At 37.7% G+C, this 26315-nt stretch overlaps 1 protein-coding gene across 1 annotated transcript in view; it reads left to right on the top strand.

Moving 5' to 3' along the window:
* The window catches only part of LOC121730595 (Down syndrome cell adhesion molecule-like protein Dscam2), a 74918-nt gene that overhangs the window by 8552 nt on the left and 40051 nt on the right, over window positions 1-26315 (top strand). Inside the window, exons 2-9 of the mRNA XM_042119704.1 lie at window positions 5225-5284; window positions 10336-10516; window positions 14713-14843; window positions 16473-16625; window positions 22226-22366; window positions 23015-23132; window positions 24769-24985; window positions 25557-25761. Coding sequence (XP_041975638.1) covers window positions 5242-5284; window positions 10336-10516; window positions 14713-14843; window positions 16473-16625; window positions 22226-22366; window positions 23015-23132; window positions 24769-24985; window positions 25557-25761 — 1189 coding nt within the window. The 5' untranslated portion in view covers window positions 5225-5241. The remainder of the gene's footprint in view (window positions 1-5224; window positions 5285-10335; window positions 10517-14712; window positions 14844-16472; window positions 16626-22225; window positions 22367-23014; window positions 23133-24768; window positions 24986-25556; window positions 25762-26315) is intronic.

The raw sequence follows: 26315 nt of genomic DNA, 5'->3' as shown, positions 1-26315 counted from the left end.
AAGGTTCCGGGGGAGACTCTGAAATGAAGCGAGCGACACGTCGCCGTTAATTCGTGATGAAGTGTAGTTATTAAAATTATAATTAATATGTATGTTAGATATTAAGGTTTAAATTGTATGGGCCTACGTAGCCTAATTTAAATAAATAAATAAAAATAATAATTGACTTAAAATATAAACTTTTTGCTAGCGCATGCTAAGATAAAGTATACTTAATTTTACTTTTATACATTTATCACTGAACTAGTATCAGGTAATCTCGTAGATAAGCCATAACTTAATATACTGTGTAGTGTACATTGCACTGTGTATAAACTGCGTGCTAAAATAGTTTGCTACCAGTGCAGTGTTATGGTAAAAGATGCCCACTGTCTGAGGTTCGACAAAGCACATAATATTTTATTAAGATCTCATGTTTTAATTGAAATCAGGTTCGGAGTGAAGAAAGGCAAGAAATGTTTTAAGCATAGTCACAAACCTAAATTGTTGATAGTATTATAAGAATATTTTTTTGGAGAGAAATAATTTTATTGCATCGCTAAGTGTGTAATGAATCCCCTAAGCCAGGGGTTCCCAAACTGTGCCCCGCGGCGCCCTGGTGCGCCGTGGAAAGGCAAGAGGGGGGCCGTGAGTCGATCCTCCATCGTTATCTGAAACCACAAAATAAAATAAAATTATAATATGAACTATACAAAGCAGGCAGATGATGAAATATTCGTTTATTATTATTTGCCTGCTTAACCTAACTATAATCATTAAAGGTATTTGTTTATGTATCATTCTGTATTAGCTAGGTAAAGTAGGGCGCCGTGACAAAATATTGAGACGTGTAACTGTGCCGTAGGCCGAAAAATAGTGGGAGCCCCGGCCCTAAGCGCTTGACCTCGCTTAGCGCTTCACGCATATTAATTTATAAACTAAAAGCTCAATTGAATCTTAAATTAACAAACACAAACCAATTTTATAAACCATTTTTAACTCACTTCTAAAAATCAAGAAGGTTTTATTCAGATCGATTCAAATGGTCAATTAGAGTCTTATTATGGAGTCTAGGTCTTAAGTAAAAACTTGACAATTATTTCAAACTAGAAATACCTACGCAATTTTAAAATCCTTTCTAAAAGTATATTTTCAGCTAAAACAGGTGATATTATGAGAAAACTTGATATTACCCTGCAAACGTACGCGCTTCATACGCGTTGAAGTTTTTAATAAGGTGACGTCATAACAATATTATGCTTGAGTATTTTACAAAGTTTTTAATTTAGTTTACGCGAATAATACTAGTTTTTATTTACAATGTGCTCCAACAGTCTAATTAAAAGAGGTCTTGTATTCGCGAATGATGTTTGCTAACTTATTAATTTCTTATGCTACCTTATATAGCAGGGAGGTGAGACACGTGGGAGAGCCATGCTTCGGCACGAATGGGCCGGCTCGACCGGAGAAATACCACGTTCTCACAGAAAACCGGCGTGAAACAGCGCTTGCGCTGTATTTCGCTGAGTGAGTGAGTTTACCGGAGGCCCAATCCCCTACCCTATTCCCTTCCCTAACCTCCCTATTCCCTTCCCTTCCCATCCCTACCCTTCCCTATTACCCTATTCCCTCTTAAAAGGCCGGTAACGCACCTGCAGCTCTTCTGATGCTGCGAGTGTCCATGGGCGACGGAAGTTGCTGTCCATCATGTGACCCGTTTGCTCGTTTGCCCCCTTATTTCATAAAAAAAAACACATACTACAATATTTCTTAAATATTAAGATTTCTGTGTTAATAGAACGTAGTAAATTCTTATGGCAGTGAATATATATTTTTATTCTGTTGCTGGAATACCTGGAGTTAATGGCATTTACGTATTTGTTTTAAGTCATCTGCAACTCGAAATAATAAGGTACTGGAAAACTTACAATATTTTTTGTAAGGCGATACAGAACTAAATTTATAGCATAGAAAATTCTACAGGTTTGAACTAAATGTACATAATATTATCTAGGATACGTTCGACATGTATGATGTAACCAGTATTAATTAAAAAACATACGGTCTACGTAACCTTTCGCTCTATATTAACATGCCAGTTTTTAACTCTACTAATTTAAAAATGTACTCTCCTTTACGGTGGGGTGAGCTTGGTCCTCACAGCCGGCTCGCACCTGCATCTCGAGTGCTCTTGTGTCTGATACTCTGATATACTTGGCCATTTTAACGGAGAAATTTCCCTATTTTCACCTGGCAGAGTTGGTTTGCGACGGTTAATATCTGTTATATTTTTGTAGTATTTTTATTTAGGAATGTTTTTTCTTTTTATTCAAATAGTAATTATGAATTCTGAACTTAAGTATTCGTATATAATATTTTTACTGTAATTTATCTACGATAAGGTATTGAGTGGTAATAAAAGTTTTTTTTGAGCACATAACGTTTCCGCATGCAGTTATGATAAGCTTTAAGGGCGTTAACTTCTAGCAAACACACATTACAGCTTACAAACAATATTTAAAAAATACTATATTTTTGTAATAAAATCTCCCGATAACCGTACTTTTTCCTGCAATAAAAAACACACTGATTTTCCGTGATCTTTCCTAAATCTATACCAAACATCAAAACCGATCTAAAAATTTTGCAAACCTACTTGGCATAAACAAACAGACCTTTCCCCTTTTTAAATATAGATACGGGTAAGGTTAGAACTTTTGAAACGTTTAAACCGAATCGTGCGCGACCTCATTTGATGACGTTGTGGTAGAGAACGTAGAGTTTCGGCGTTACCGCGGAACAAAATTATGTATTGTGTTTCAGGCGTTGAAAGCTGTTATTTACGCCTCTAGTCCACCGACGCTGCGAACTGCGAAGCAGCGGCGAACCGATTTACTGTCTCATCCCCCACACGACAATGCGTTATACTGCATCTCGCTCTATTCCTGTTTCGCATTGGTTTCGCAGTTCGCAGTGTCGGTGGACTAAATGCGTTAGGCTAAAGATTTAACAACTCTCAATTACTCTACTACTAATGTGATGTTTTCAAATAATTTAAAATCCCCAAGCGGCACCCGGCTGTCGCATTACAATTGAAAATCTATTGTGTTTGCGATTCCCACGAACGAGGTATTAATTGAAATCTTCTCCGACTGATTTATCGTTTATTCGAGGAAATGAGAAAAAACAAAGTTTGTATAGTATTAAGAAGGCGACTAACCCCAAAAATCAAACATCGTCCTTCTCTCTTCACACTCACGTCCGTCTTTCATACGCCAGGTGAAAAACAACGACGCGGATTCATCGCCAAATTAGTTTTTTCTCAATAACTCGATAAATATACAACATTTTAAAAATCCGCTAGGTCGATCTCTCAATAATAGAATTTTATACAATGTGTTAAAATATTAACTTAGTTCAATGCACGGTTATGGCAATAAATGAAAAATTCGTGAAAATTAGATGCATCTTTGTGATTTTTTTCTATCGAGAAAATTTTGAGCTATCGTGTTTTTGCTCAGATCGAATTCTCGAAAATATAATGTAGTATCTAATTTTAGAAAATGAAACAATTCGGGGCTTATTTTCAAGTATAAAAATGAATTATAAAATCGACACTTTAGGGTTAGTCGCCCCCTTAACTATGAAATCCGTCTCTGTTACCAAAAATAACATCGGTATTGAGGGCATTACAACGCTCATAAAAATTTAAATGGAACCGTACATGTTTCCGCGATATAATGTAACCTTTTTAGGATTCCGTACCCAAAGGGTAAAAACGGGACCCTATTATTGAGACTTCGATGTCTGTCCGCGGTCTGTCTACCCGTCTGTCTGTCCGTCTGTCTGTCCATCTGTCTGTCCGTCTGTCTGTCTGTCTGTCTCCAGGCTGTAACTCAAGAACCGCTATAGCTAGACTTCTATAATTTTCACAGATCATATATTTCTAGTGCCGCTATAACAACAAATAGGTACTAAAAACATAATAAAGTTAATATTTAAATACCTCCCATACAAGAAACGTTATTTTTTTTGGTCTTTTTGGCTCGTAATCCATAATGGCAACATAATATAGACTCTTTAAATTTTCACAAAATCCTCAATTATATATAAAATTAAAATAAAATAAATAATTTAGGGGGCTTCCATACAAAAAACACATTTTTTTCCTTATTTTCGCTCTACAACGGTACGGAACCCTTCGTGCGCGAGTCCGACTCGCACTTGGCTGATTATTTGCGTTACGCCGTGGCTAATTTCATCATAAGGAGTATGTCCGTAAGAAATACACAAACAAGCAAAAATGATGAATTCTTTATTATTACAATGGGGTCCACATCTTGCGAAACTGGCAGATAAGCTTAGTTCTGCAGCATATTATGCTGTTAAAAAAATCGTGAAATCACTGATGTAGAGACCGCGCGATTAGTTTACTTTAGCTACTTTCATAGCATAATGTCTTACGGCATCCTCTTGTGGGGAAACGCGGCGGACATTAATACAATATTTGTGCTGCAGAAGCGAGCTATTCGTTCTATTTATAAGATGTCGTCTTTGGAATCTCTAAGAGAAAAATTTTAAGAAATAAGAATTCTGACCGTCACATCTCAATACATTTTGGAAAATCTCTTATATGTTAGAAAGAACATAAATATTTTCAAAAAGAAAAGTGATAATCATAATGTAAATACTAGAAATAAGAACAAGTTAGCAATACCAATGTTCAGACTAGCCAAAATAAGCAAATCCTTTAAAGGCCAATGTATACACCTATACAATAAAATTCCAGAAAATGTTCAAAATCTACCTTTAAACAAATTTAAAAAAGCAGTTAAAGAACGTTTGTGTGCTAAAGCGTATTATAAAGTCAATGATTTCTTCGAGGACAGCACACCTTGGGAATAGGGTGGCTCCATGCAGGTTACTTTTCTTTTAATTTTGTTACATAGCTGTAAGCCATAACATTGTAATTTTCCATTTTTTTTTTGCAAAAGATGGCCCCGTGCGAGTTTCTTACGCCGGTTCTTCTCGGCGGGGTAGTTCCCGAACCGGTGGTAGGCAACGTAGTTTCGTTCGACTTTCAAAAAGTGTATCATGATACCCATTTTGAATAAAAAGATATTTTATTTTATTTTATTAATTATTTAAATACTAGTATATTATTTACACAGTCACAGCCTTTATTTGTAAAACAAGTATTACGTTTAAGTAAGTAAATAATTTATTTTATTTTGTTTGTCCACAGGCGTTCCCGCTCGGACGATGTTTGGCCTCATTTTGTTTTCTATGAGCATTTTACTAACAAGTAAGTAACTTTGTTTATAGTCTAGTTTGTGTTAAAACAGTGGTTCATCAGCAAAATGAGCCATTGGTCGTCTTGCTGAACATACTAATGTTAACGCCTCCGTGGTCTAGTGGTTAAGAGCGTGGCTCTCGACTTAGAGGTCGTGGGTTCGATTCCCGCGTTGGAAACATGTTATTTCCAAGTTTGGTTAACACAATGCAGGTTGATCACCTGATTATCTGACAAGTAAGATGATCCATGCGTCGGATGGGCATGTAAAAAGTCGGTCCTGCGCCTGATCTCTCGACAGTTGTGTCGGTCTTCTGTCCCACTGGGCTCAGTGATTGAGCGCGTGTTAGCTCATGCCGGGGGTTGTGGGTTCGAATCCCGCCGACGGAACAAAAGGTTTTCAATGTTCATATGTATTCAATATGCGTATCGTATAATAAAAGTGTATGCATGAAATTCTAAAATCTATATATATATATATATATATATATATATATATATATATATATACATATGCATGCAGGTAGATGTTATGACGAAGGCATCCACTAAGAAAGGATTTTGATAAATTCCAACCCCTAGGGGTTGTATATAATAATACTTCTTAACACGAGCGAAGCCGCGGGCAAAAGCTCGTTAATTTTAATTATTTTATTGAAAGCACTTTAAAACTTGTTATTTAAGAAGGAAGAACCAGATAACTGACATTTTATAACATAAAAATATAAAAATAGATAACCTTCTCTAAACTAATTGCATGCAAGTGTTATGACTGCATGCATAAATTTGCATGTGGGTGTAACATACGTTACGTAAGCGTATGAAAATTCATAACACAAATCCTTGATGTATCACAGAGTGAATTACAAATTATTTGCCTAAATTAACGAAAATTATTCCCCAATCCAGCTGGTTAATATTTAATGTAACGTATAAAGTGGCAAACGGATCCATTTGTATACAACGTAAAGGTGATAAACATGCGATTAGGGCCCCTTCACACTTGTAAATTATTGCTACTACTGTAGTAGTCGCGTTTCAGGTGTCTATTATTACGCCTTTATAACGTGTTGTCATTTATTGCAGCAAATAAACAATTAAGCGTAAAACTCGCGTATGTGGCCAGCCATAGGTATACCTATCATGGCTGGCCGCATACGTGCGTTTTCTGCGTTCGATTTCCGAATTCGTTTTCCGTATTTGGAATCCGTAGAAAATACATTAACTGCAGTAGGTTTAGTTCTCCGTGCGGAACGAATTTCGCACCTGCGTTTCAAGTGCAAGTTGTCTTGTTCACGCGTGAAAAAAATGAATATTTGCGCTAGTCTCACGGAATTTCGAATACGGAAATCGAATGTGTAAAACGTGCGTATGCGACCAGCCTTAAGAGAACACGCCCAAAGTCCCAAAATGCCTAAAGTTATCATTTTTTCTCCCTTTTTTTAAAGTGGTACAAAATTCTTCCACAGTTCCCGGTTTTTCCATCTAGTTCCCGAACCAACGATAGGTCAACAAGTACGACAATGAAAACATTTTATTTGACGTGACCCTGAAGTAAGACAGAAACAGAATAATCTATATCAAACTAGATGATCCGGTGAACTTAGTATCACTTCCCCTCCCAACATAAACCTTTCCTAGACTTCCACGAACACTTCAAGACGAAAATTAGCCAAATCGGTTCAGCCATTCTCGGGTTTTAGCGAGACTAACAAAATTTAAAATCCATTATTCATACAATACTAATATTATTTTGAAAGTGTGTCTGGCTGTCTGTCTGTTACCTCGGAGATACTTTAAGTCTCGGCAACTATTATTTATTCTGAGGTCTCGGGAAAGGACACAGGATCCTTTTATCCCGGAAAAATGTACGGTTCCCGCGCGATAAACGAATGGTGCAACGGAGTAGTCGGCGTCATCTAGTTTAAATACTTAATACTATAGTTATTTGATCGAGCTTTGCTCGGTATTCGATAAAACTCGAATAAAATGACATTTCCTAAAAATTATTCCTAGCTAGATCGATTTATCGCCCTCGAAACCCCCTATATACTAAATTCCATGAAAATCGTTGGAGCCGATTCCGAGATTCCAATTATATATTTATATACATAGTACCTGGATGACCGAGCTTTGCTCGGTATAGCAAACACTCATTGACTTCGTGTTACTTAATAACGCCATCTGCTGGTCGTTAAAACAATTAGTTGCTAACAAAATAGTATTATTATTCGCCAATAGATGTCAGGAAGAGTCATATTTTTCAGTTTATCGATTATCGATAAAACACGAATAAGAAGACATTTTCTGAAAATGATTCCTAGCTAGATCGATTTATCGCCCCCGAAACCCCCTATATACTAAATTTCATGAAAAACGTTGGAGCCGATTCCGAGATTCCAATTATATATGTATATACAAGAATTGCTCGTTTAAAGATATAATAAGATATGTTACGCTCAAAGACCGAAATGGCTCAATGAGCGAAAAAATAGCTCACAACGCGTTGTGGTTACAGTGAAACAGCCACGACGCAAAATTCGCGTCGTGGCTCTGATGAAAACGGCCACGACGCGTTCTGGCAATCACAAAAAAACCAGCATATCAGCCACGACACGAATTTCGCGTCGTGGCTATTTCACTGTGACCACAACGCGTTGTGAGCTATTTTTTCGCTCACTGAGCGATTTCGATCTCTGAGCGTAACATATACAAGAATTTCTCGTTTAGAGATATAAGATATAAATCTAGAAGTAGATATTAAACCATTACACGTAAAAATTCAGACAACCGGACAACGAATTTCTGTATACGTAAACGCTCTTAAGGGGCGTAAATTATGTAAGCAGTGTTCAGAGTTTATGATCAACTGAAATTTAACTTAATTATAAGCGTTTGGAGCGCTCCGTAATTAGTACGTTCATTTTCAGAGCAACTGTTGTATTACATAATATAGCACACGGTTGCTATATTATGTAATATAGCACACGGTGCAGCTTGTTTCATCATCAGCAGCTTGTTAGTAGCTTAGTATAAAAAGTTGCTATGTAGTTTCATCATAAGTAGCGACTTGTTAAACTCATTTTTTTCCGAATACGCTAGCTTTGTTGTCGTATTTCTGTGAGGACTTAAAATTTATCCATATTCGGGCTACATAGGGCTACATAGTATTAGATAGTTTGACTATTAATAATAGTGGTAATAGATCATATTATGGGATAATAAGACGTTCCGTACGTATTAGATTTTTAACAGACCAATTACTACACAAAAAATAGCCTATGATCCTTCACGTGGTCCACTTCTCATCTGTGCCAAATAACAGAAAAATTGCTCCAGTAGTTCGTAAGATAAGCCCTTTTTAAATAATTCCCCCTTTTTCCACATTTTCCTGTATTTATTCGCTTCTATCAGTTTTAGCGTAATAAAATTATAGCCTTCCTTGATAAATGGGCTATCTAAAACTGAAAGAATTTTTAAAATCTGACCAGTATTTCCTGCGATTAGCGCGTTTAGTTATAACAAAATTATTTCCCCCCGTTTTTCCACATTTTCCTATATTTCTTCGCTCCTATTAGTCTTAGCGTGATAAAATATAGCCTATCGCCTTCCTCGATAAATGGGCTATCTAACACCGAAAGAATTTTTTAAATCGGACCAGTAGTTCCTGAGATTAGCGCGTTCAAACAAACAAACTCTTCCGCTTTATAATAATAAAGTATAGTTTATTCTGATTTTTTTTTAAATCTCCATGCAAAGCTTCTTATATTTTATAGTTATTCCATAAAAGGAAACCTCTTTTATGCAACAAAGCCAGAAAAAATAACTAGGCTTGTAAAATTTTTAGAATTAAGGACATCTCGGCAATTCCGGGACAAACTGGCAAACAACACTTTGCCGTTAACTGGCACAGAGTTGTTGGCAAGTCGCAGTATCAGTGCCACTTTGCCCAAACAAGAATGGCCCATCGTGAATATTCGCCTTTGGGATCATCAAACATTTAAGTTGATAACTTTTTTACGATTTTTCTGCTCGATTTTTTTGTTTGTGTTTGTACTTTGTATGGTGTACTGAGAATCGATTTTGTAACGTTCTACAGGTTATGTAACTTAGTTTGCGAGGGAAATAATATTACATTGTACCGGAAGTACACTGTAGTGTTGAATGTTAATACAACATAACTCCTTCGGTTAACGTGTATAAATTAATCTTAAATTCACCTCAGATGGTTATCCATTTACCATTTCTGAGATATTACTATGGCTGTGACTTTTATATTATGTAAAATCAGATAATATCTAATATATAAAATTCTCGTGTCACAGTTTTCGTTGCCATACTCCTCCGAAACGGCTTGACCGATTCTCATGAGATTTTGTGAGCATGTTTAGTAGGTCTGAGAATCGGCCAACATCTATTTTTCATACAAAAAAAAATTATATGGCAAAACAACGTTTGCCGGGACAGCTAGTCTTATATATAAAATTCTCGTGTCACAATGTTAGTCACCGTACTCCTCCGAAACGGCTTTACTGATTTTTACCAAATTTTATATGCATATTAAGTACTAAGTAAGTCTGAGAATCGACTACTGGGTACTTTTTATATTGATAAGTGCATTTGTTGAATAAATAATAGTAAATTATTACAACTCGAGACTGACAGCGAACATTGTTTGTGCGACGGGATAGCGATGGACGTTGCCATGGTGACATACTTATTTAGTCAATTCAATAAAATAATACGGGCGAAATACTTTATATGGCAAAGAAACGTTTGCCGGGACAGTCATAATTATCTAAAAGTTTTACATGGATAGAGAATTTATACATTTCTGAAACAAATGTAAGCCATCAATAGGCTTTTCGACCATATTGTTTCTTTATCGCTACAATAGCGACTTTTTCGGAGTTATTAATTATTATTAATTTTATATTAGTTAGTTAATCTAATTTAAATCCATCACGCCTATATAATATGAGTCTATCATGATTCATGATTCACTCCTTACGACTTTTTTAAGAGATTTCATATTAAAACTACAACCAACTTTTTTTGTTCAGGAGTAATATCAGATGTACCAACGCGGCTGGGTCCCGTGTTCGTGGAGGAGCCCCCAGCGGCAGTGCGTTTTGCTGCATCATCTGGTGGCCGCGTACACTGCGCGGCGCGAGGGCAGCCGTCGCCGCGCGTCGCGTGGTACGCCGACGATGGATCGCCCATTGTGGACGTACCTGGGATCAGGTAAGGTTACGAAGACAGTTGTATATTACTACTATCTTACTAAAGAAAGAAAAAAATACGTGTGGCATTCGGAGACTTACCACGATAAAGCTGTTGGATTGCATTTTTATCAACTTATGCAATTTAAATTCGCATACGTCGCACGAACACAAACACCGTGCCGAAGTCTGCTGAACTGAATCGAGCTTAGACGATGCACAGCATGCCACTTCTGTGCCGATCGGAGTGGGGGGGGGGTATTAGGTTTATTTTCGTTACGGAATTTCTTGATTCACCGCGCTCAAAGCCCGAGATAAAAGCTATGCAATAACTTAAAAGTTAAAACTTATAAAGATTAAGAAGGAAAAAAATCGTGAGGCCGTATGCATATTATAATATGTAAATTTTTAACGCGTTTGGTGTCGTAGATGTTAGCATTTTATGTAATAGACCTACATATTATGACATATCGTTGCATAAATAATAGAAAAGTTAATAATAATGGTGGAAATGCATATTATATCTAGTAAATTAAAATAATTGACCAAATGCGTGACGGACTCGCGCACGAAGGGTTCCGTACCGTTATAGAAGAAAAATAGGCATAAAATTGTGTTTTTGTATGGGGCTCCCATAAATTTTTATTTTATCTAAATATTATTATTAACTATTGAAGTAGAAATATATAACTAAAGCCTTTATGAAAATTTCAAGTGCGTAGCTGTTGCCATTATTGATTACGAGCAAAAAAGGCCAAAAAACTAGCGTTTGGTGTATGGGAGACCCCCTTAAATGTTTATTTTATTTTATTTTTAGTATTTGTCGTTATAGCGGCAACAGAAATACACAATCTGTGACAGAAGTTTAGCCATAGCGGTTATTGAGATTTGAGTTAACCCCTGAAGACAGACAGACAGACAGACGGACAGACATCGAAGTCTCAGTAATAGGGTCCCGTTTTTACCCTTTGGGTATGGAACCCTAAAAATATATCTCCAATCGAACATAGAACGTCCTCGGATTTTAGGAGTAATATTATAAAAAAATGCCTGTCATCAATCATCATGGCATCATCAGAACAACGCATGTAAAATACGGCATACAAGTCATTATTGAGCTCTTTAAATATTCTCATGATGTTCGTGTATGAAACACTAATGCAGTTTTACGGTATTAGCGTCATAAAACATCGCTCGTTCCAAATTGTCCACGAAACAAGTTTGTCTATAAAATATTCATTTAAATGGGGCACAGGAGGAGCAGAAAATTGCTGGCCCGCTTAAAGTGCAAAGTAACTGTATTGTGTAAGTTTATTGAGCGTGAACCAATATTTTAAAATATCAAAAAACTTATCTCGAAAGTCTATGGAAGTTGGGCACTGTTTGTACCACAGTTGCGTTAAGTTTGCAAAGAATTATCAGAGAAAAATTCAAAATATTACTTAGTTAGTTAATATTATGAACACAGTTTCAGCATAATTGATTCATTAGTGATTAGATAATATTTTTTTATTTAGGAATTGAACATTTAGTCCTACGTCATTAATGCAAGCGAAAAAAAAAACTGAGCGTCATCTGCTACCAGCGTTCTGATTGGACGTCAAAGTTTATAAAAGAGCCATTTATAAAAATAAGTAGTACTTAGTTTGAAACATAAAGTAAATATACCTAGCGGTAGGTATATTAACTTTATGGTTTGAAACAATTATGTTTTAGCACAGACCAATCACAGACATAGATCTATGTCTGTGTGTTTTAGTAAAGATGGCGTATGTTCATACCAAGTTCATACAAATTGGTCCTCAGATTTTGTTTTTATACGACATATTATACATACATACTTACCTCTGGCATATCTATTTTTTTTATAAATATCATTGGTTTCAAAAATATTATCTACTTAAAATGTAGCATATAAAAACTCCTACTGATTAAAGAGCGCTGTAAAATCGGTGTTAAGCACACAGAAATATTCACTATAATAAATTATTGCTAAAAGTTATTTTACAACAATGTTATATTGAAAATAGACGCTGTACTCTAAATTTGAATTGAATTTCGAACACGCTGGAAACAAAGCATGCTTTACATCGTCGCGCAGTAACAAGAATTTCTGTACAAAATTTCGTACCGTAGTCGTTATACCAGCAATGGACGTTGATTGAATCATATTTCTATGAAGTTTACTATCATTTATTGACTACGCTAATAAATAGTTTAGCATAATGGGGAATTACAATTAAAAACAGTTTGCATCAGTGGCGTTGCCTCGTTATTCGTCTACTAGAATCTGATGGCAAAAGTGAGAAAATAAATCGACTCTAGCAATACCGGAGTAATTGGAATAAAACATTTTGATCCTTTTTTTTCTTATATCTTCTGTGTGTGAAACACGCAAATATAAAAAAAATATCCAATGATCAAGGATATTTTTTGAAAATCTGCCATCAAAATTTGCCATCAGATTCTGGTAGACCTATAGAAAATATTATGCATCTTGACGTTATCGTTCTATGTAGATGATGCTTCTATTTTTCTCAAGTTTTGTATAATAACCCTAATCCTAATATGTGGTAAATCTTTAGTGTACAAAGGCTGGGTCTTCAAATTAAATACTGGATGCGCTGAAACACTTTATTTGCACGTCAAGTTAGGTAGGCGATGGGCATAGCTTATTTTACAATATGCAATTACCGAGAATTATAACACACACTACAAATCTGTAAAGTTATAATATGAATGAAGTGCAAGTAACACGAATATGAAAATCTAAATAGTACTCTTTTAACCTTAAGGGTTTATGTAAAGTCCGGTACACGCGGGCTAAATAAGTTGAAATATAAAGTTACAGACGAAGTCGACAACCGATACCAGTATCTTAAAATAGAATAAGAGAATTAATAACGAGCCATCTGTTACCTTCTTCCCTCAGAAAATTCATTATGAGAAAATTATGCGAATAGATTAAAACAGTATTTCCCAACCCTTTTCAGCCGCGGTCCCCTAGAAAAACATCACGGCCCCCTAATAAAATAAATAGTAAAAAAATCATATTAATTTATACCTAGTATAGATCTACCAGAATCGGATGGCAAATTTTGATGGCAGATTTTCATAAAATATCCTTAATCATTGGATATTTTTTTAACATTTGCATGTTTCTTACACAGAATAAGCCGCTATAAGGAAAAAAAAGGATCAAAATGTTTTATTCCAATTACCCCGGTATTGTTAGAGTCAATTTATTTGCTCACTTTTTGCCATCAGATTCTGATAGACCTATATTTTTTATTTAAGTTATTACAGATACAAAATATCTACTTTGTATCTGTAATATGTAAGAAAATTGTATAATTAAAACATTAGCATATTTTATCTATGGTCCAGAGATGACACTTACGGGGGTCCGCAGACCACAGATTGGGAAAAACTGGATCAAAATATTCCGAAAGTCGCGTATCAAATGACAGTAATAATAATTAGGCGATATTTAATTACCGAGGAGCGCTCAGGTTTGAACTGTGCTTGACGTAATGAGTTTTTTCGCCCTCGCTTTTTCTTTTTCTTATCTTCAAAAGCTTTTAAAGAAGGGCCATTTATCAAAGAGGAAAGTCCATTCAGACGGACTCACTTAGCTAAGAAATCGGTTTCCTACTTTTTGACCTTAAAATATTTTTGTTTGTGTTGAAATTCAATTGGTGATTAATCACTGGTCGAGAAAAAAGTGTTTAAGTAATTTAATACAGCTTCTAATTTACTAACTGTACATAATACGTATTTACTTCTTATTCATTACAATAATTCTTGTCCCAGTTATCTGTTGTCAAAAATAAGACGACCTCTGTGGACTGTGGCTCATTTGATGGGCTGTTGGTAACTCAAGCCGGGGGTCGCGGGTTCGAATCCCGCCGCCGACGGAACAAAAAGTTTACAAAGTGCCTGTGTCCTGGATGTGTATTAAATATGTGTATCATTATATTATAATAAAAATCTTAAATATATGTAATTATGTATAGTATAAAAATATTAAATATATTTCCGTTGTTTGGTAACCGTAGCACAAGTCCTTCAGGCAACATGGCCCTTACCAAAGAGATAGGAGGAACGGCCTTATTCCTAAATTTTCGCACGACTGGTAGGGTAAACCAGTCAATCATAATTATAAATATTGTAGGCCCGAGAATCGGACCCCTGAAATTAATATGAGTATTTTTACAGAAGGGTATACAGCAACGGTACCTTGGAGGTGTTCCCGTCATCAGCGTACCGCGACGAGACCACCTTGATCCGCTGCCGAGCCACCAACGCGCACGGGACTATAGTCTCTAGGGACGTGCTACTGCAACCAGGTGATTTTGATAGTCCATACTAATAATAATATTATAAATGCGAAAGTGTGTCTGTCTGTCTGTTACCTCTTCACGTCCAAACTTTGCGTCCCGAGAAAGATATATTTTATCCTGGAAAAATGCACGGTTCCCGCGCGATAAACGAATTTAGGTGCAATGGTGTTGCGGGCGTCATTTGTTGCTTATAAATTATCGACATTGTATGTTGTGGCCATATCATAGATTTGCTCACTTCATAAAATACTCAAGCATTTGAGATGTGAGCAAATCCACGACATAATATTATGTGTAACATTGTGTAACTATTACATCTGTATATTATTCCTTCGATCGCAGATTCTTGGAAATTTATTATATTGTTGTCGCGATCACCGGTGCTCTTATGGGGCTTGAAGGATTATTAATATTATACAGATTTAATAGTTATACAATGTTCCCTTGTGTAATACGTTAGAAAAGCTACTTGGCAGACAAGAACATAATATAACTGTAGTTTTTTGCAGATCTTTTTATTAGTACGGAGATTATTAATTCCTCGCGTATAAAATGTACGATTTGAAAAAAAGTTTTTTTTTATTGGTCGAAGGCTTAAGGTGCCGGTTGGCAGCGAACGTCATGAAGCAGGCAAGATGGCAGGTATTACACGCATCAATATTATCACGATTCCGTGATATCATTGATGGTGTAATAGGCCGAATCGCAGTACACTTGAGAATCGCGTGATACAATCATGATAATATTGATGCGTGTAATACCTGCCTATGAAAGTGTCACTGCCATCGTGTCACTAGCTTCGCAGGGTATTTCATAGAAATACCAGTAGTGTCGCGACGACACGTCGTCTGCTGCAACTTCATGTAGTCGGCTCCCAACTTGTACCTTAAAGAAGTTGTTTATGTACAGAAACAACCGATAATAGTGAGTTTCTTCTCTAGTATTCGATATTTCTGACTGAATTTGATGTTAAATGTTATTACACAGACGAAATATTATTACGCACGTAAAATATATTGAATCTAGAGACAAACAAAATGAACAAAGAGCGATGTTGATAGATTGGCAATAGAATTTACGTTTATAATTTTTTATTCTCCGAAACTTTCTTAATAAAATCCTCCATACGTTCTTGGTTTGTGTACGCGAAAGTGTGAATGGTAAGTAGGTATGTCGTAAGCACAAGTAATGTAGTCCAAAAATTATCATAAACCAAGTAGATTACTAGAAGTTGTCTGCTATTGTAGAAACAACGAACGAGTGTAACGTGACAAGGTGATGCATTTTAAATTACCTATGTATTTAAAATTGGAATAGGCAGCCCAATATCATGGGCAAAAAGTCTGTAAAAAAGTAAATAAAGTTCAGTTTTGAATGGCTAATTTAAAAAATATGTATAGCACGACATCACCTCGTCATAATATGGCAATGTGAAGTGACCCTCACTGATCACTTCTTAGGGTCAATTCAAACAGCAGAGCGATGCGCAGATGCATTTCTAAAGTACTAAATTGACAGATTTCAATTGCGTGACATCTTGCAAATCTGTCAAATCCATACTTTAGGAATACGTCACGCGTCGCGTTGCAGTCTGAATTGACCCTTACGCCTCACTCACACATTCATATTCTTTAGTGGCGGATGTAAACTGGGAAGTGACGTTAACGGCGGAGGCGGCAGTGGCTGGTGGCGTCGCGGCGCTGCAGTGTCGCGCTGGTGCCGCGCCCGCGACACCCGCACTGTGGTACAGAGGCGACAGGGTGCTGCATGTCGATCCTCCCACACCAGGTGGGTTATTATATAGCTTGTATAGTTAGAGAAACAGTGATGGCGGTGGTAACCTAAAGTTTGTGCCTAGCCTAGTCTTTGACATCATCCTTGCTATGGGAAGGGAAAAATTATTCTACACGGTCAACACCCTACCAATATGAAACATAAACAAGTTAGTTCGATGTTGCACTGTATGCCTGCTGCCGCATTTAATACTTATCGTCATGATATGCAAGATATACAGGTAGTAAAATGTAAGGCAAGCAGGTATTTACTACGCTCATACTAAGGAGAAATGTTGGCTGAAGTTTGCCATTATTAGGCCGAGTCTCACCAAACTATCTGTCAGCCACTGACTGTAATCATCTCATCAACTCAGTAGAATAGCGTTTTAACTCAAAAGTTACAGCCTATAGTCAGTTGGGAACTATGTAACGCTTGCTTAGTGCTCAAGTTCAGCTGCTTACAATCAGTTTGGTGTGAACGCAGCCTTAATGCTTATATTTTCTCTAACGTTAAATGTTTTCCCAATTCTCCTTTCCGCTTAAGATAATTACATTCAATGAATTCGCCTAATATCTCAGCTGAATACAGATGGCATTTGTTATCGTTTGCGAAATCCAAATTATAGCAATCACGAGCGCCATTTGTTGCAAGTATAATTATATAAGACCGGCAGGGCGGGCGGGCGATAAGCGAAGACGGAATTTCTTTAATAAAGGTCCGCTGAGTTATCGCTGCCCATAAATCGCCGGCTCGGAGATGCTCCGAGCGGAATCGAGCAGAGCCGAGCAGGGCCAAACAGAACCGAGCGGCACCGAACAGATCCGAACAATTCCCAAAAGTTAATTGGATCCAGTGGTTTCTGTGGTTCTGAATAAACCCCAACGGGATTGGGGCCCGATTTTTTCTCTAAGTTATCTTCAATCTTAGGCTGTCTCACGCGTGATACAGTATTCTCGCAAGTGACAGCCTGTGATTGTAGCCATATTATTATACATTAGCCCGACCCGATTCTTGAGCATCGAATGTCATTTCAATCACAGGCTGTTACTCGCATGCGCACATTTTATCTCACGGGCGAGAGAGATTGCGTACGATCGAAACGGCATTCGACGCTTGAGAGGCTCTATATCCTTAAATCGAGGTACGAGAATTGGGACCCTGAGCTGGAGCTCCAAGTATAAATCTCCCGAGGTGAATAAATGTCGCCTCCGTTGTGCGGCTTCTAATTGATTGCACCAAACATCTTGCGCTCCGCTCCAGAGTCCACCATCTTTTATTTGTTGATGAAAATGTCCGTTCTCCCTCTCAGGCGATTTATTTCTTTCCCGTGCGAAGATTTTATGTTGCCGAGATAAAGCTGATGAGTTTTATTTATTTTACGGGTATAATTCACTCGGATGAAAATTTATTCTGATGCTTCTGTTTTATATTTTTTACTGCGATGAAATATCTAAGCAAGCTACAGATGTTTACTAAGCTACGTTTACTTAGTCCTTTATAAGTACAATGTAAGCGTGCAAAATATTTTAAAGTATATTGTGGGAGGAACTAAAGTAAACAAACTCTGGGGCACCGCACAGCTGAAGTTAGACAAAAAACTTTGTGCAAAGTTTGTGTTCAAAGGCTGGAGAGAGGCTTTGAAAATAGCGGTACTTCCCTCTTAAATCTTTTTTGCGAAACTTTGGAAATAATAAGACATTTCTATGGAATCCTATTTTCATGTCTTTATAGTAGTTTTAAGTTCCTAATAGTTCTTTGACCTTACTAAAGGCTGTTAGCGTTTGTTTATTACTATGTTGGCGAGTTAGTTCCCGAAACGGTGGTAGGCATCATGTAGACTTTCAGAGAATATTTGCAAAAATTTATTCTGAATAAAATAATGAGTTTTTGAGTTTGATCTCCTCCTCTTTTGATTTCCGAAACTCGCGTAGTTGTTGAACCTAAACATATTATTATAATTTATCCTGAACAAAAATCATGACCCATTCTGATGTTTTTTTTTTAATTTTTAGTTTTTTTTTTTTTTTTTTTTTTTTAATGAAATAAGGGGGCAAACGAGCAAACGGGTCACCTGATGGAAAGCAACTTCCGTCGCCCATGGACACTCGCAGCATCAGAAGAGCTGCAAGTGCGTTGCCGACCTTTTAAGAGGGAATAGGGTAATAAAATTCCCCGGGTAGGGAAGGGAAGGGAAGGGAATAGTTGAGGGTAGGGAAGGGAATAGGGTAGGGGTTAGGGGATTGGGCCTCCGGTAAACTCACTCACTCGGCGAAACACAGCGCAAGCGCTGTTTCACGCCGGTTTTCTGTGAGAACGTGGTATTTATCCGGTCGAGCCGGCCCATTCGTGCCGAAGCATGGCTCTCCCACGTACGTAGTTGATTTTAGTCTCCCGCTGGTCGCTTACTGGCCATCTTTATAAAATATCGACGCAGACCACTACGCGTTATTCGCGTAAAGACTCTTTCTCTACAATTTCATATAATGTATACTCAGGTCATCAGTAATTTAAATACATATACCCTTTTCATGACTCAATTCCCTACAAAGGGTTTAACCATCTCACCCATCAGCACGTCGAAACATATCGAACAGGAACTTGTATAAATCAATTACGAAGGTTCAAAGAGTAAAAGGGCCAGGATTTAATCAAATTCAGGCGTTGGCCCATTTGTAACAATGCTGAAATTTAATTTACGTATATTCCGATATAACGTAAGTTCGCCGATAAAGTTGGCTCGCGAATTCCGCAGTCGGGGTTTAGAGTTAATACGGTTCGTTATAAGAGGGATTTTGTTGTATACAGTGTGTAACAAAAATAAGTGATAATAATTTAAGGGTGTGTACGTGTTCCTTGTAGAGAGTTCACTGTGAAAGTAGCAGCGCTGAAAGACGATTTTTTTTTTTCTTTTTTGTATGGGCAAGGGCCCGAGCGTCACGAGTTTCCCCATACAAAAGTGAAAAAAATTTTGGTCTTTCAGCGCTGCTACTTTCACAGTGAACTCTCTACAATGAACACGTACACACCCTAAAGTGTTATCACTTATTTTTGTTACACCCTGTAGATACATTTTAATACACTTTGTCCGCAGTTCTATGTGTTATTACTTAAATATGTTAAAACATATATAATATCGAGTAAATGCATTAAATCTGTATATTATTACTTTTTGGGTCACATTAACACTTTCACAGCCCACCATACAAAAGCAAAATTTTGTCCCTTGAGTCCACTCCAATAGTCATTGTAAAGTATTTATTTATTATGGATTATAATGATTATTATTTTATTAAGCAATTCTTATAATATGCTTTTTTTCATTATTTTTTACTCTAGAATTCAGTGATTGGCATGCTTTTGGATACATGGGCTCCACGGTAACCACGTTTTCGTATCCATTGGATACCGTGGACTGTGAAAGTGTTAATGAACCAGGTACCTACACCAAAAAGTACACTCCATAATGTAATATGTAAACAATATAATTATACATACAGGGTAGCAGTGTCAGTGCCAGCGTCCGTGGCCTAATGGGCAGACCTTCGGCTCGCACTCCTAGAGGGTGCAGGTTCGAACCCGGGTGGAGGCGTGTACCAATGAGACATTTTCTGATCTCAAGTACATAATGCGGACGCTCGTACGGTGAAGGAAAACATCGTGAGGAAACCCGCACATAGTTGGTCCCAGACGTATTGAGTTATTGACTAGTTCTTTCCTCTGGACTAGGTCGACTATGATACGAGAATGCCGTGTGGGCAACCATACGGACATTTAAAAATCTTGTCCCAGGCACTACAGTATTTGAGGAGTGGTTACTTCGCTCTGAAAAATACTGTGTATATCATCCACAACGGATGTAAAGGCCAAGTTAGCAGTGTATTTTCTGGAGATACAATATTGTGTATTGGCAAAAAAATAATATATATTATGTTCCAGCATAAACCACACCAAACAATACATTCAAAAGTCTTGAAACTTTTTCTCTTATGCGCGGATGGGTGTATGTTTTACCATCATTATGCCTAAACACACTATTTCCGTGAAATAAAGAAAGCTAGAATTAAAAACACAATTTAAAGGCAGCGAGAATGACCGTTCAAAAGGAATGCATTATACGGCTAAAACGGGATTTTCAAGTTGTGTGAAGAGCCCTTATTATCCCACGGAGGCAGTATTAATTAAAGTGATCCTTCATTGACGACGCGCCCTGATAAATTGCTCCTCGTCTTGCCTTGAATCAACTTTTTTCACTCATTAGGACTTGGTCTTTGGAAAATTCATGAACTTTTTGTTATTATACGAAATTAAGAATTAAAAAAAAGGAAATTTTCCAGCAATGGTGGTGATGAATTATGGATTGGAATACTTTCGATCGTGTCAATTTCCAAACAAAAAAATGCACATTGGCCAACTTTTCGGATGTTACAATGTTCTACGGACCCACACACATTTAGACAGACAGAAGGACGGACATACATGACATAAAATTCTTTATTTGTCTTGGGATAAACTATGGCCTTTTACGGGCGACCAATAAAGGATAAAGGGTGAAATTGTAGCTGCATCATATTCTGTGGCTGCATGCAGTTCGTCTGTACCGACCCTAATATAAATACGTGTGTATAATATTTTTTGTAAGTTTATTCGTGTAGTAACAAAAAGACTTACAAACACTAAGGGCTTTACATATCAGTACTGAATTATATTTTAAGTACCTATAACATATTTTATATTGTAAAAAATATTTAATTAAATATAAAACATTTTCTATCCGAACCATACTATTAAAGTATTTACATTTAAGAACCACAATTTGTATAGTGTATAAAAGTACTGGGAACTAAATACAATTACAAACTAATATACAGCTGTATGCTTTCCTCCTTCCAGCAAATTAATATACGGGCTGGGTAAATCTGAGGTCACAAGTACTACATTAGATCCACCGAGCCTTGAGCGTACTAATCCCACTAATAACTCTCCATAATTATTCACAATAACCCGATCAAATCATCTTAGTAGTTAATGCTATTATGTCTACTTAATAGCTATTATAGGTTTAATACTAGCGATCAGCCAAGTATACAAATCTATACTAATACTATAAAGCCGAAGAGTTTATTTAAACGTGCCAATTTTACGAACTACTAGTCCGAGTTTTATGTAATTTGGATTTTGGATTTTTTTAAAATGTACTAGGATTCACGACGAGGGGTGTTTCTCGTCAGAGGTTAAAAAGAAACAAAAAAACCGGCCAAGTGCGTGTCGGGCCACGTGCAATATAGGGTCCCGTAGTGCCTACCGCTAGTTTTTGATAATTTTTGTATGGTCAATGAATGTATATTTAAAACGTGTTTTACACTATTAACAACATCATCTCAGTTACGTTCAAAATATTTTTTAAGATTTCATGCACCATTTTGTCGGCATCATTAATATGTGCATTCATGCTAAATTACAGCTTTGTAGGTCCTATAGTCTCTGAGCAAAACCGCGGACAGACGGACGGACAGACCGAAACTATAAGGGTTCCTTGTTGACTACCGAACCCTAAAAATGGCGTTAAAGTATTAAGTGTTTCTAAAAGTTTCACCACTATGTTCTTTTCATAGAATCCCGCTACCTGGTAGCTGGCAACACGCTGCTGATACGGGATGTCTCAACCACCGACGCTGGAGCATACAGCTGCCTCGCGCGTCATCACCTCACCGCGCTCACGAAACGGTCCTCACCTGCGCATCTCACTGTGTTGCGTAAGTGCTGATCTGTCAATCAATGCCGAGTAACATGCTGCTGATCCGTGACGTGTCAACGACCGACGCCGGAGCGTAAGTGCTGTTCAATCAATCAATCAATATCGAGCTATACGTTACATCGTGACGTGTTGACGACGGACTTTGTAGGGTACATCTGCCTTGCACGACACCATCAAGCGCTCCTCCCCGATGCACCTCACTGTTTTACGTGCTGATCTGTCAATCAATATCAAGCAAATGATCTCAAGTGCTAAATGTTAAAAAAAAAAAAAACAATTTACTAGACAACAACGCACACGTTGCCGTGATTTAAAATTATAATAATATTATGTCGATTGAGATCAACAGTTACTATCAGTAGTCTATCTGAATTTAGCCGAAATATGCACAGAAAAATACAAGCAATTGTTTAATCAATCATTTAATTTATTATTACATCAATCACTCTATTGCTCAATTATTTCACTTATCAAACTCAGAAAACTTTGACATACAAAGGCCGGCAACGCGCCTAGTACCTACAGCTCTTCTAATGTTGCGAGTGTGCCATGGGCGACGGTAGTTGCTTTCCACCAGGTGAACTAGTTGCTCGTTTGCCCCCTTATTTTATTTAAAAAAATACATTTTCCTTCGTTGGTCACACAGCGAGCTCGATGAGTTCAGCGCCGCAGCTGGTGGCGACGGCAGGCGAGGTGGCGGTGGCTGCAGGCTCGCAGTTCTGCGTACCGTGCGTCGCGCCAGACTACCCTGCGCCGCAGTACACGTGAGTTATATAACCACCAAAGAACCCTCAGAATAGTACTTATCATAAGTACTATTATTGACACTTATCTATTATACTTATCATAAGTATTACTCTGTGTTTGCTTACTATGTTTGCTTTAAGTTCTATGAGTGCTGTACCTATAGGAGAGACCACAGAAATAAATCAAGATAGAACGGCGACGTGCGTGCGTTGCTAAGGAATCGCTCGTGTCAATTTTTGCTTAGTTAAAACAAATAACTTACCCGTGGAAAAAAATACCTCCTTTTGACCGATTCACTTTCGTACTTAATCTGTTTTTACAATTAGACACTGCACTGCGCTCTGGTGTAATCAAGTCGAGACGTGTGCGCTGACTAAATGAACGTTCAACCAATCTTGCACGACAGAGCAAGATTGAAACACGCGTACTCCACCCGCTTAGCCGTTCTATCTCTGTGTTTTACTAGCTGTTGCCCGCGACTTTATCCGCGTTAACATAGTATAATAACAAAGATGGATAGTTTTCTCCTTTTAGTTTTTGTGGTTCCTTATACAAAGGGTAAAAACGGACCCTATTTAAGCAAACGTCAAACGCAAAGTCAATAAACTTTTATGTTTCTAACTCAAGAAATGACGGACTTTCATTGTAACTTTCTACCCCGATTTCACCCCCTTGGGGGTAGAATTACCAGAAACACTTAAATACGTATCCATTCATTTTTAATCAGTAGCACAAAAATAAAGTTTCATGTTTCTAACTCAAGAAATGACGGACTTTCATTCAAACTTTCAACTCCAATTTCACCCCCTTGGGGGTAGAATTTCTAAAAACGCTTAAATAAACTTTCATGTTTCTAACTTAAGAAATGGCGGACTTTTATAGCTTTAAACCCCTATTTCACCCCCTTGGGGGTAGAATTTTTAGAAACGCTTAAACACGTATCTAATCATTTTTAATCAATAACCCAAACATAAAATTTCATGTTTCTAACTCAAGAAATAACGGAGTTTCATTCAAACTTTCAACCCCAATTTCACCCCCTTGGGGGTAGAATTTCCAAAAACGCTTAAATACGTATCCATTCATTTTTAATCAGTAACCCAAAAATAAAGTTTCATGTTTCTAACTCAAGAAATGACGGACTTTCATTAAAACTTTCAACCCTTATTTCACCCCCTTCGGGGTAAAATTTTCAAAATTCCTTCCTTAGTGGGTGTCTACTTAAGAAAACAACCCTACTCACCAAATTTCGTGGCTGTAACTTTTACAGTTTTTGCTCAGCGATGATGAATCAGTCAGTCAGTCAGTCAGTCAGTCAGGACATGTAATTTTATAAACTGTATAGATTTCTGTGGGAGAGACATTCGATTAGCGTTAGTGTTTAGAATATTTTTATATTAATTGTAATGTATGTTAAATGCTGCCTCTTCACCTTGAAATGACTCATGAATAAAGTCGATTATGTATGCCACAGAGTACAGATAGATTTGCATGGCTAACCATCATGGCCCAAAGTGAAAAGGAGCCTCTATGTGATAGAGAACTTCATACAAAAACCGACGCTAGCCTTAAAATATTTTCAATTACCTCTCTTTTTGGAAATATAGAGACATAACACAAACGATATTTTACTCATAAAGCCCTCATTTGCAGTTGGTACCGCGAGAAGGACGGGCGGCTACAACCAGTGGAACCCTCAGCCGGTGCATGGCTGTGGTCGGGCGGCGCGGCGCTCTGCTTCGCCCGCAGCAGCGGCGACATCACCGGCGCCTGGCTGTGTAAGGCGTACAACGTGTTCGGTGACGCGACCGCCCAGCTACGGATTGATGTGGAGGATACGTTCTCTGTTACCGTCAGCCCTATTGTTGTGGTAATTTGAAGTTTGAACCTTATGGCCATAACAATAAGAATATAGAATTGTACCTACGGACGATAAAGGACGATGACCGTTCCCAGTCCTTAGTGCTAGAACACTTTTTCCCGGAGGCCCAATACCCTATTCCCTTCCCTACCCTCCCCTATTCCCTTCCCATCCCTACCCTCCCCTATTACCCTATTCCCTCTTAAAAGGCCGGCAACGCACCTGTAGCTCTTCTGATGCTGCGAGTGTCCATGGGCGACGGAAGTTGCTTTCCATCAGGTGACCCGTTTGCTCGTTTGCCCCCGTATCTCATAAAAAAAACACTACTTCCGAATATATACGGAAACAGTAACTAAACCAGTTACTGTTTTGCAAAAAAGTCAATCGATTTCCTCGATAGTACCTACTTGATATCAAGTAAGCCTAATTATTATCAACAGCTTTTAACGTCCTGCATTTGGAGACAGTTAAATTCTGATTATCAACAGGTAGAACACATCTCTCCGAATACGGAATGTTCCCTCTTGCAAACTATGTGCCATGTGCAATTTTCATCTAAATAAATAAATAAATACAACAGGTTGCGGAAGCCGGCAGCACCGTCCAGTTCAACTGCAGCAGCAGCGCCGCAGCAGCACTCCGCTGGCTGCACGACGGTACTCCGCTATCCGCCGGCGACACATTAGAATTACGGCGCGTATCGCGCGCGCACGCCGGTGCGTACCAGTGCGTCGCGCGCCGCGGACGACGGCAGGAACAGGCGTCTGCGGAACTTAGACTTGGAGGTTAGTTTAAGTGTTTAAGAGGTTAGTAAGAGCCGGACTGCAGAGTCGAACGTACTTTGCATATGAAGATGTATGAGGGTGCGCACAATGAACAATTCGATAACGGTACGCTGTGCGCACTAAAGCTGATAGCACATTTTTGTCAACACCGTACGCGTCGAACGCACAGCACAGTACACGACATGCGGCGTATACGGCGTGGACGAATGTGCGAGGTTTCACATCCTTTCATACAACGAATTCTAAAATGCGGCGCTTTCGGCGCGTGCGTGCTGATAAATGTGATCACTTTTAAGGGCAGGCTATTCCCAATTCACGTTTCTAGAATGAGTAATTTTTAAAGAAAGCGTCATTCAAAACAACTGAAAAATATATACATCTTTTAACTAGTGACTTTTTTGGTTAGAAACACAATACAGATAATTTTACTCGATAAAAAAAAATCCGAAACAAGCTCGATTTTAAAAACATTTTGAGTTTTATAGGACTTACAGGGACTCAATCAAAAAATAATTTGGACAGTTCGATTACTTTTAAAATTTTACAGGGAAATG

Source organism: Aricia agestis, chromosome 9, assembly GCF_905147365.1.
Source record: "Aricia agestis chromosome 9, ilAriAges1.1, whole genome shotgun sequence".
Lineage (NCBI taxonomy): Eukaryota > Metazoa > Arthropoda > Insecta > Lepidoptera > Lycaenidae > Aricia > Aricia agestis.
This window is presented reverse-complemented; position numbering and strand designations above follow the sequence as displayed.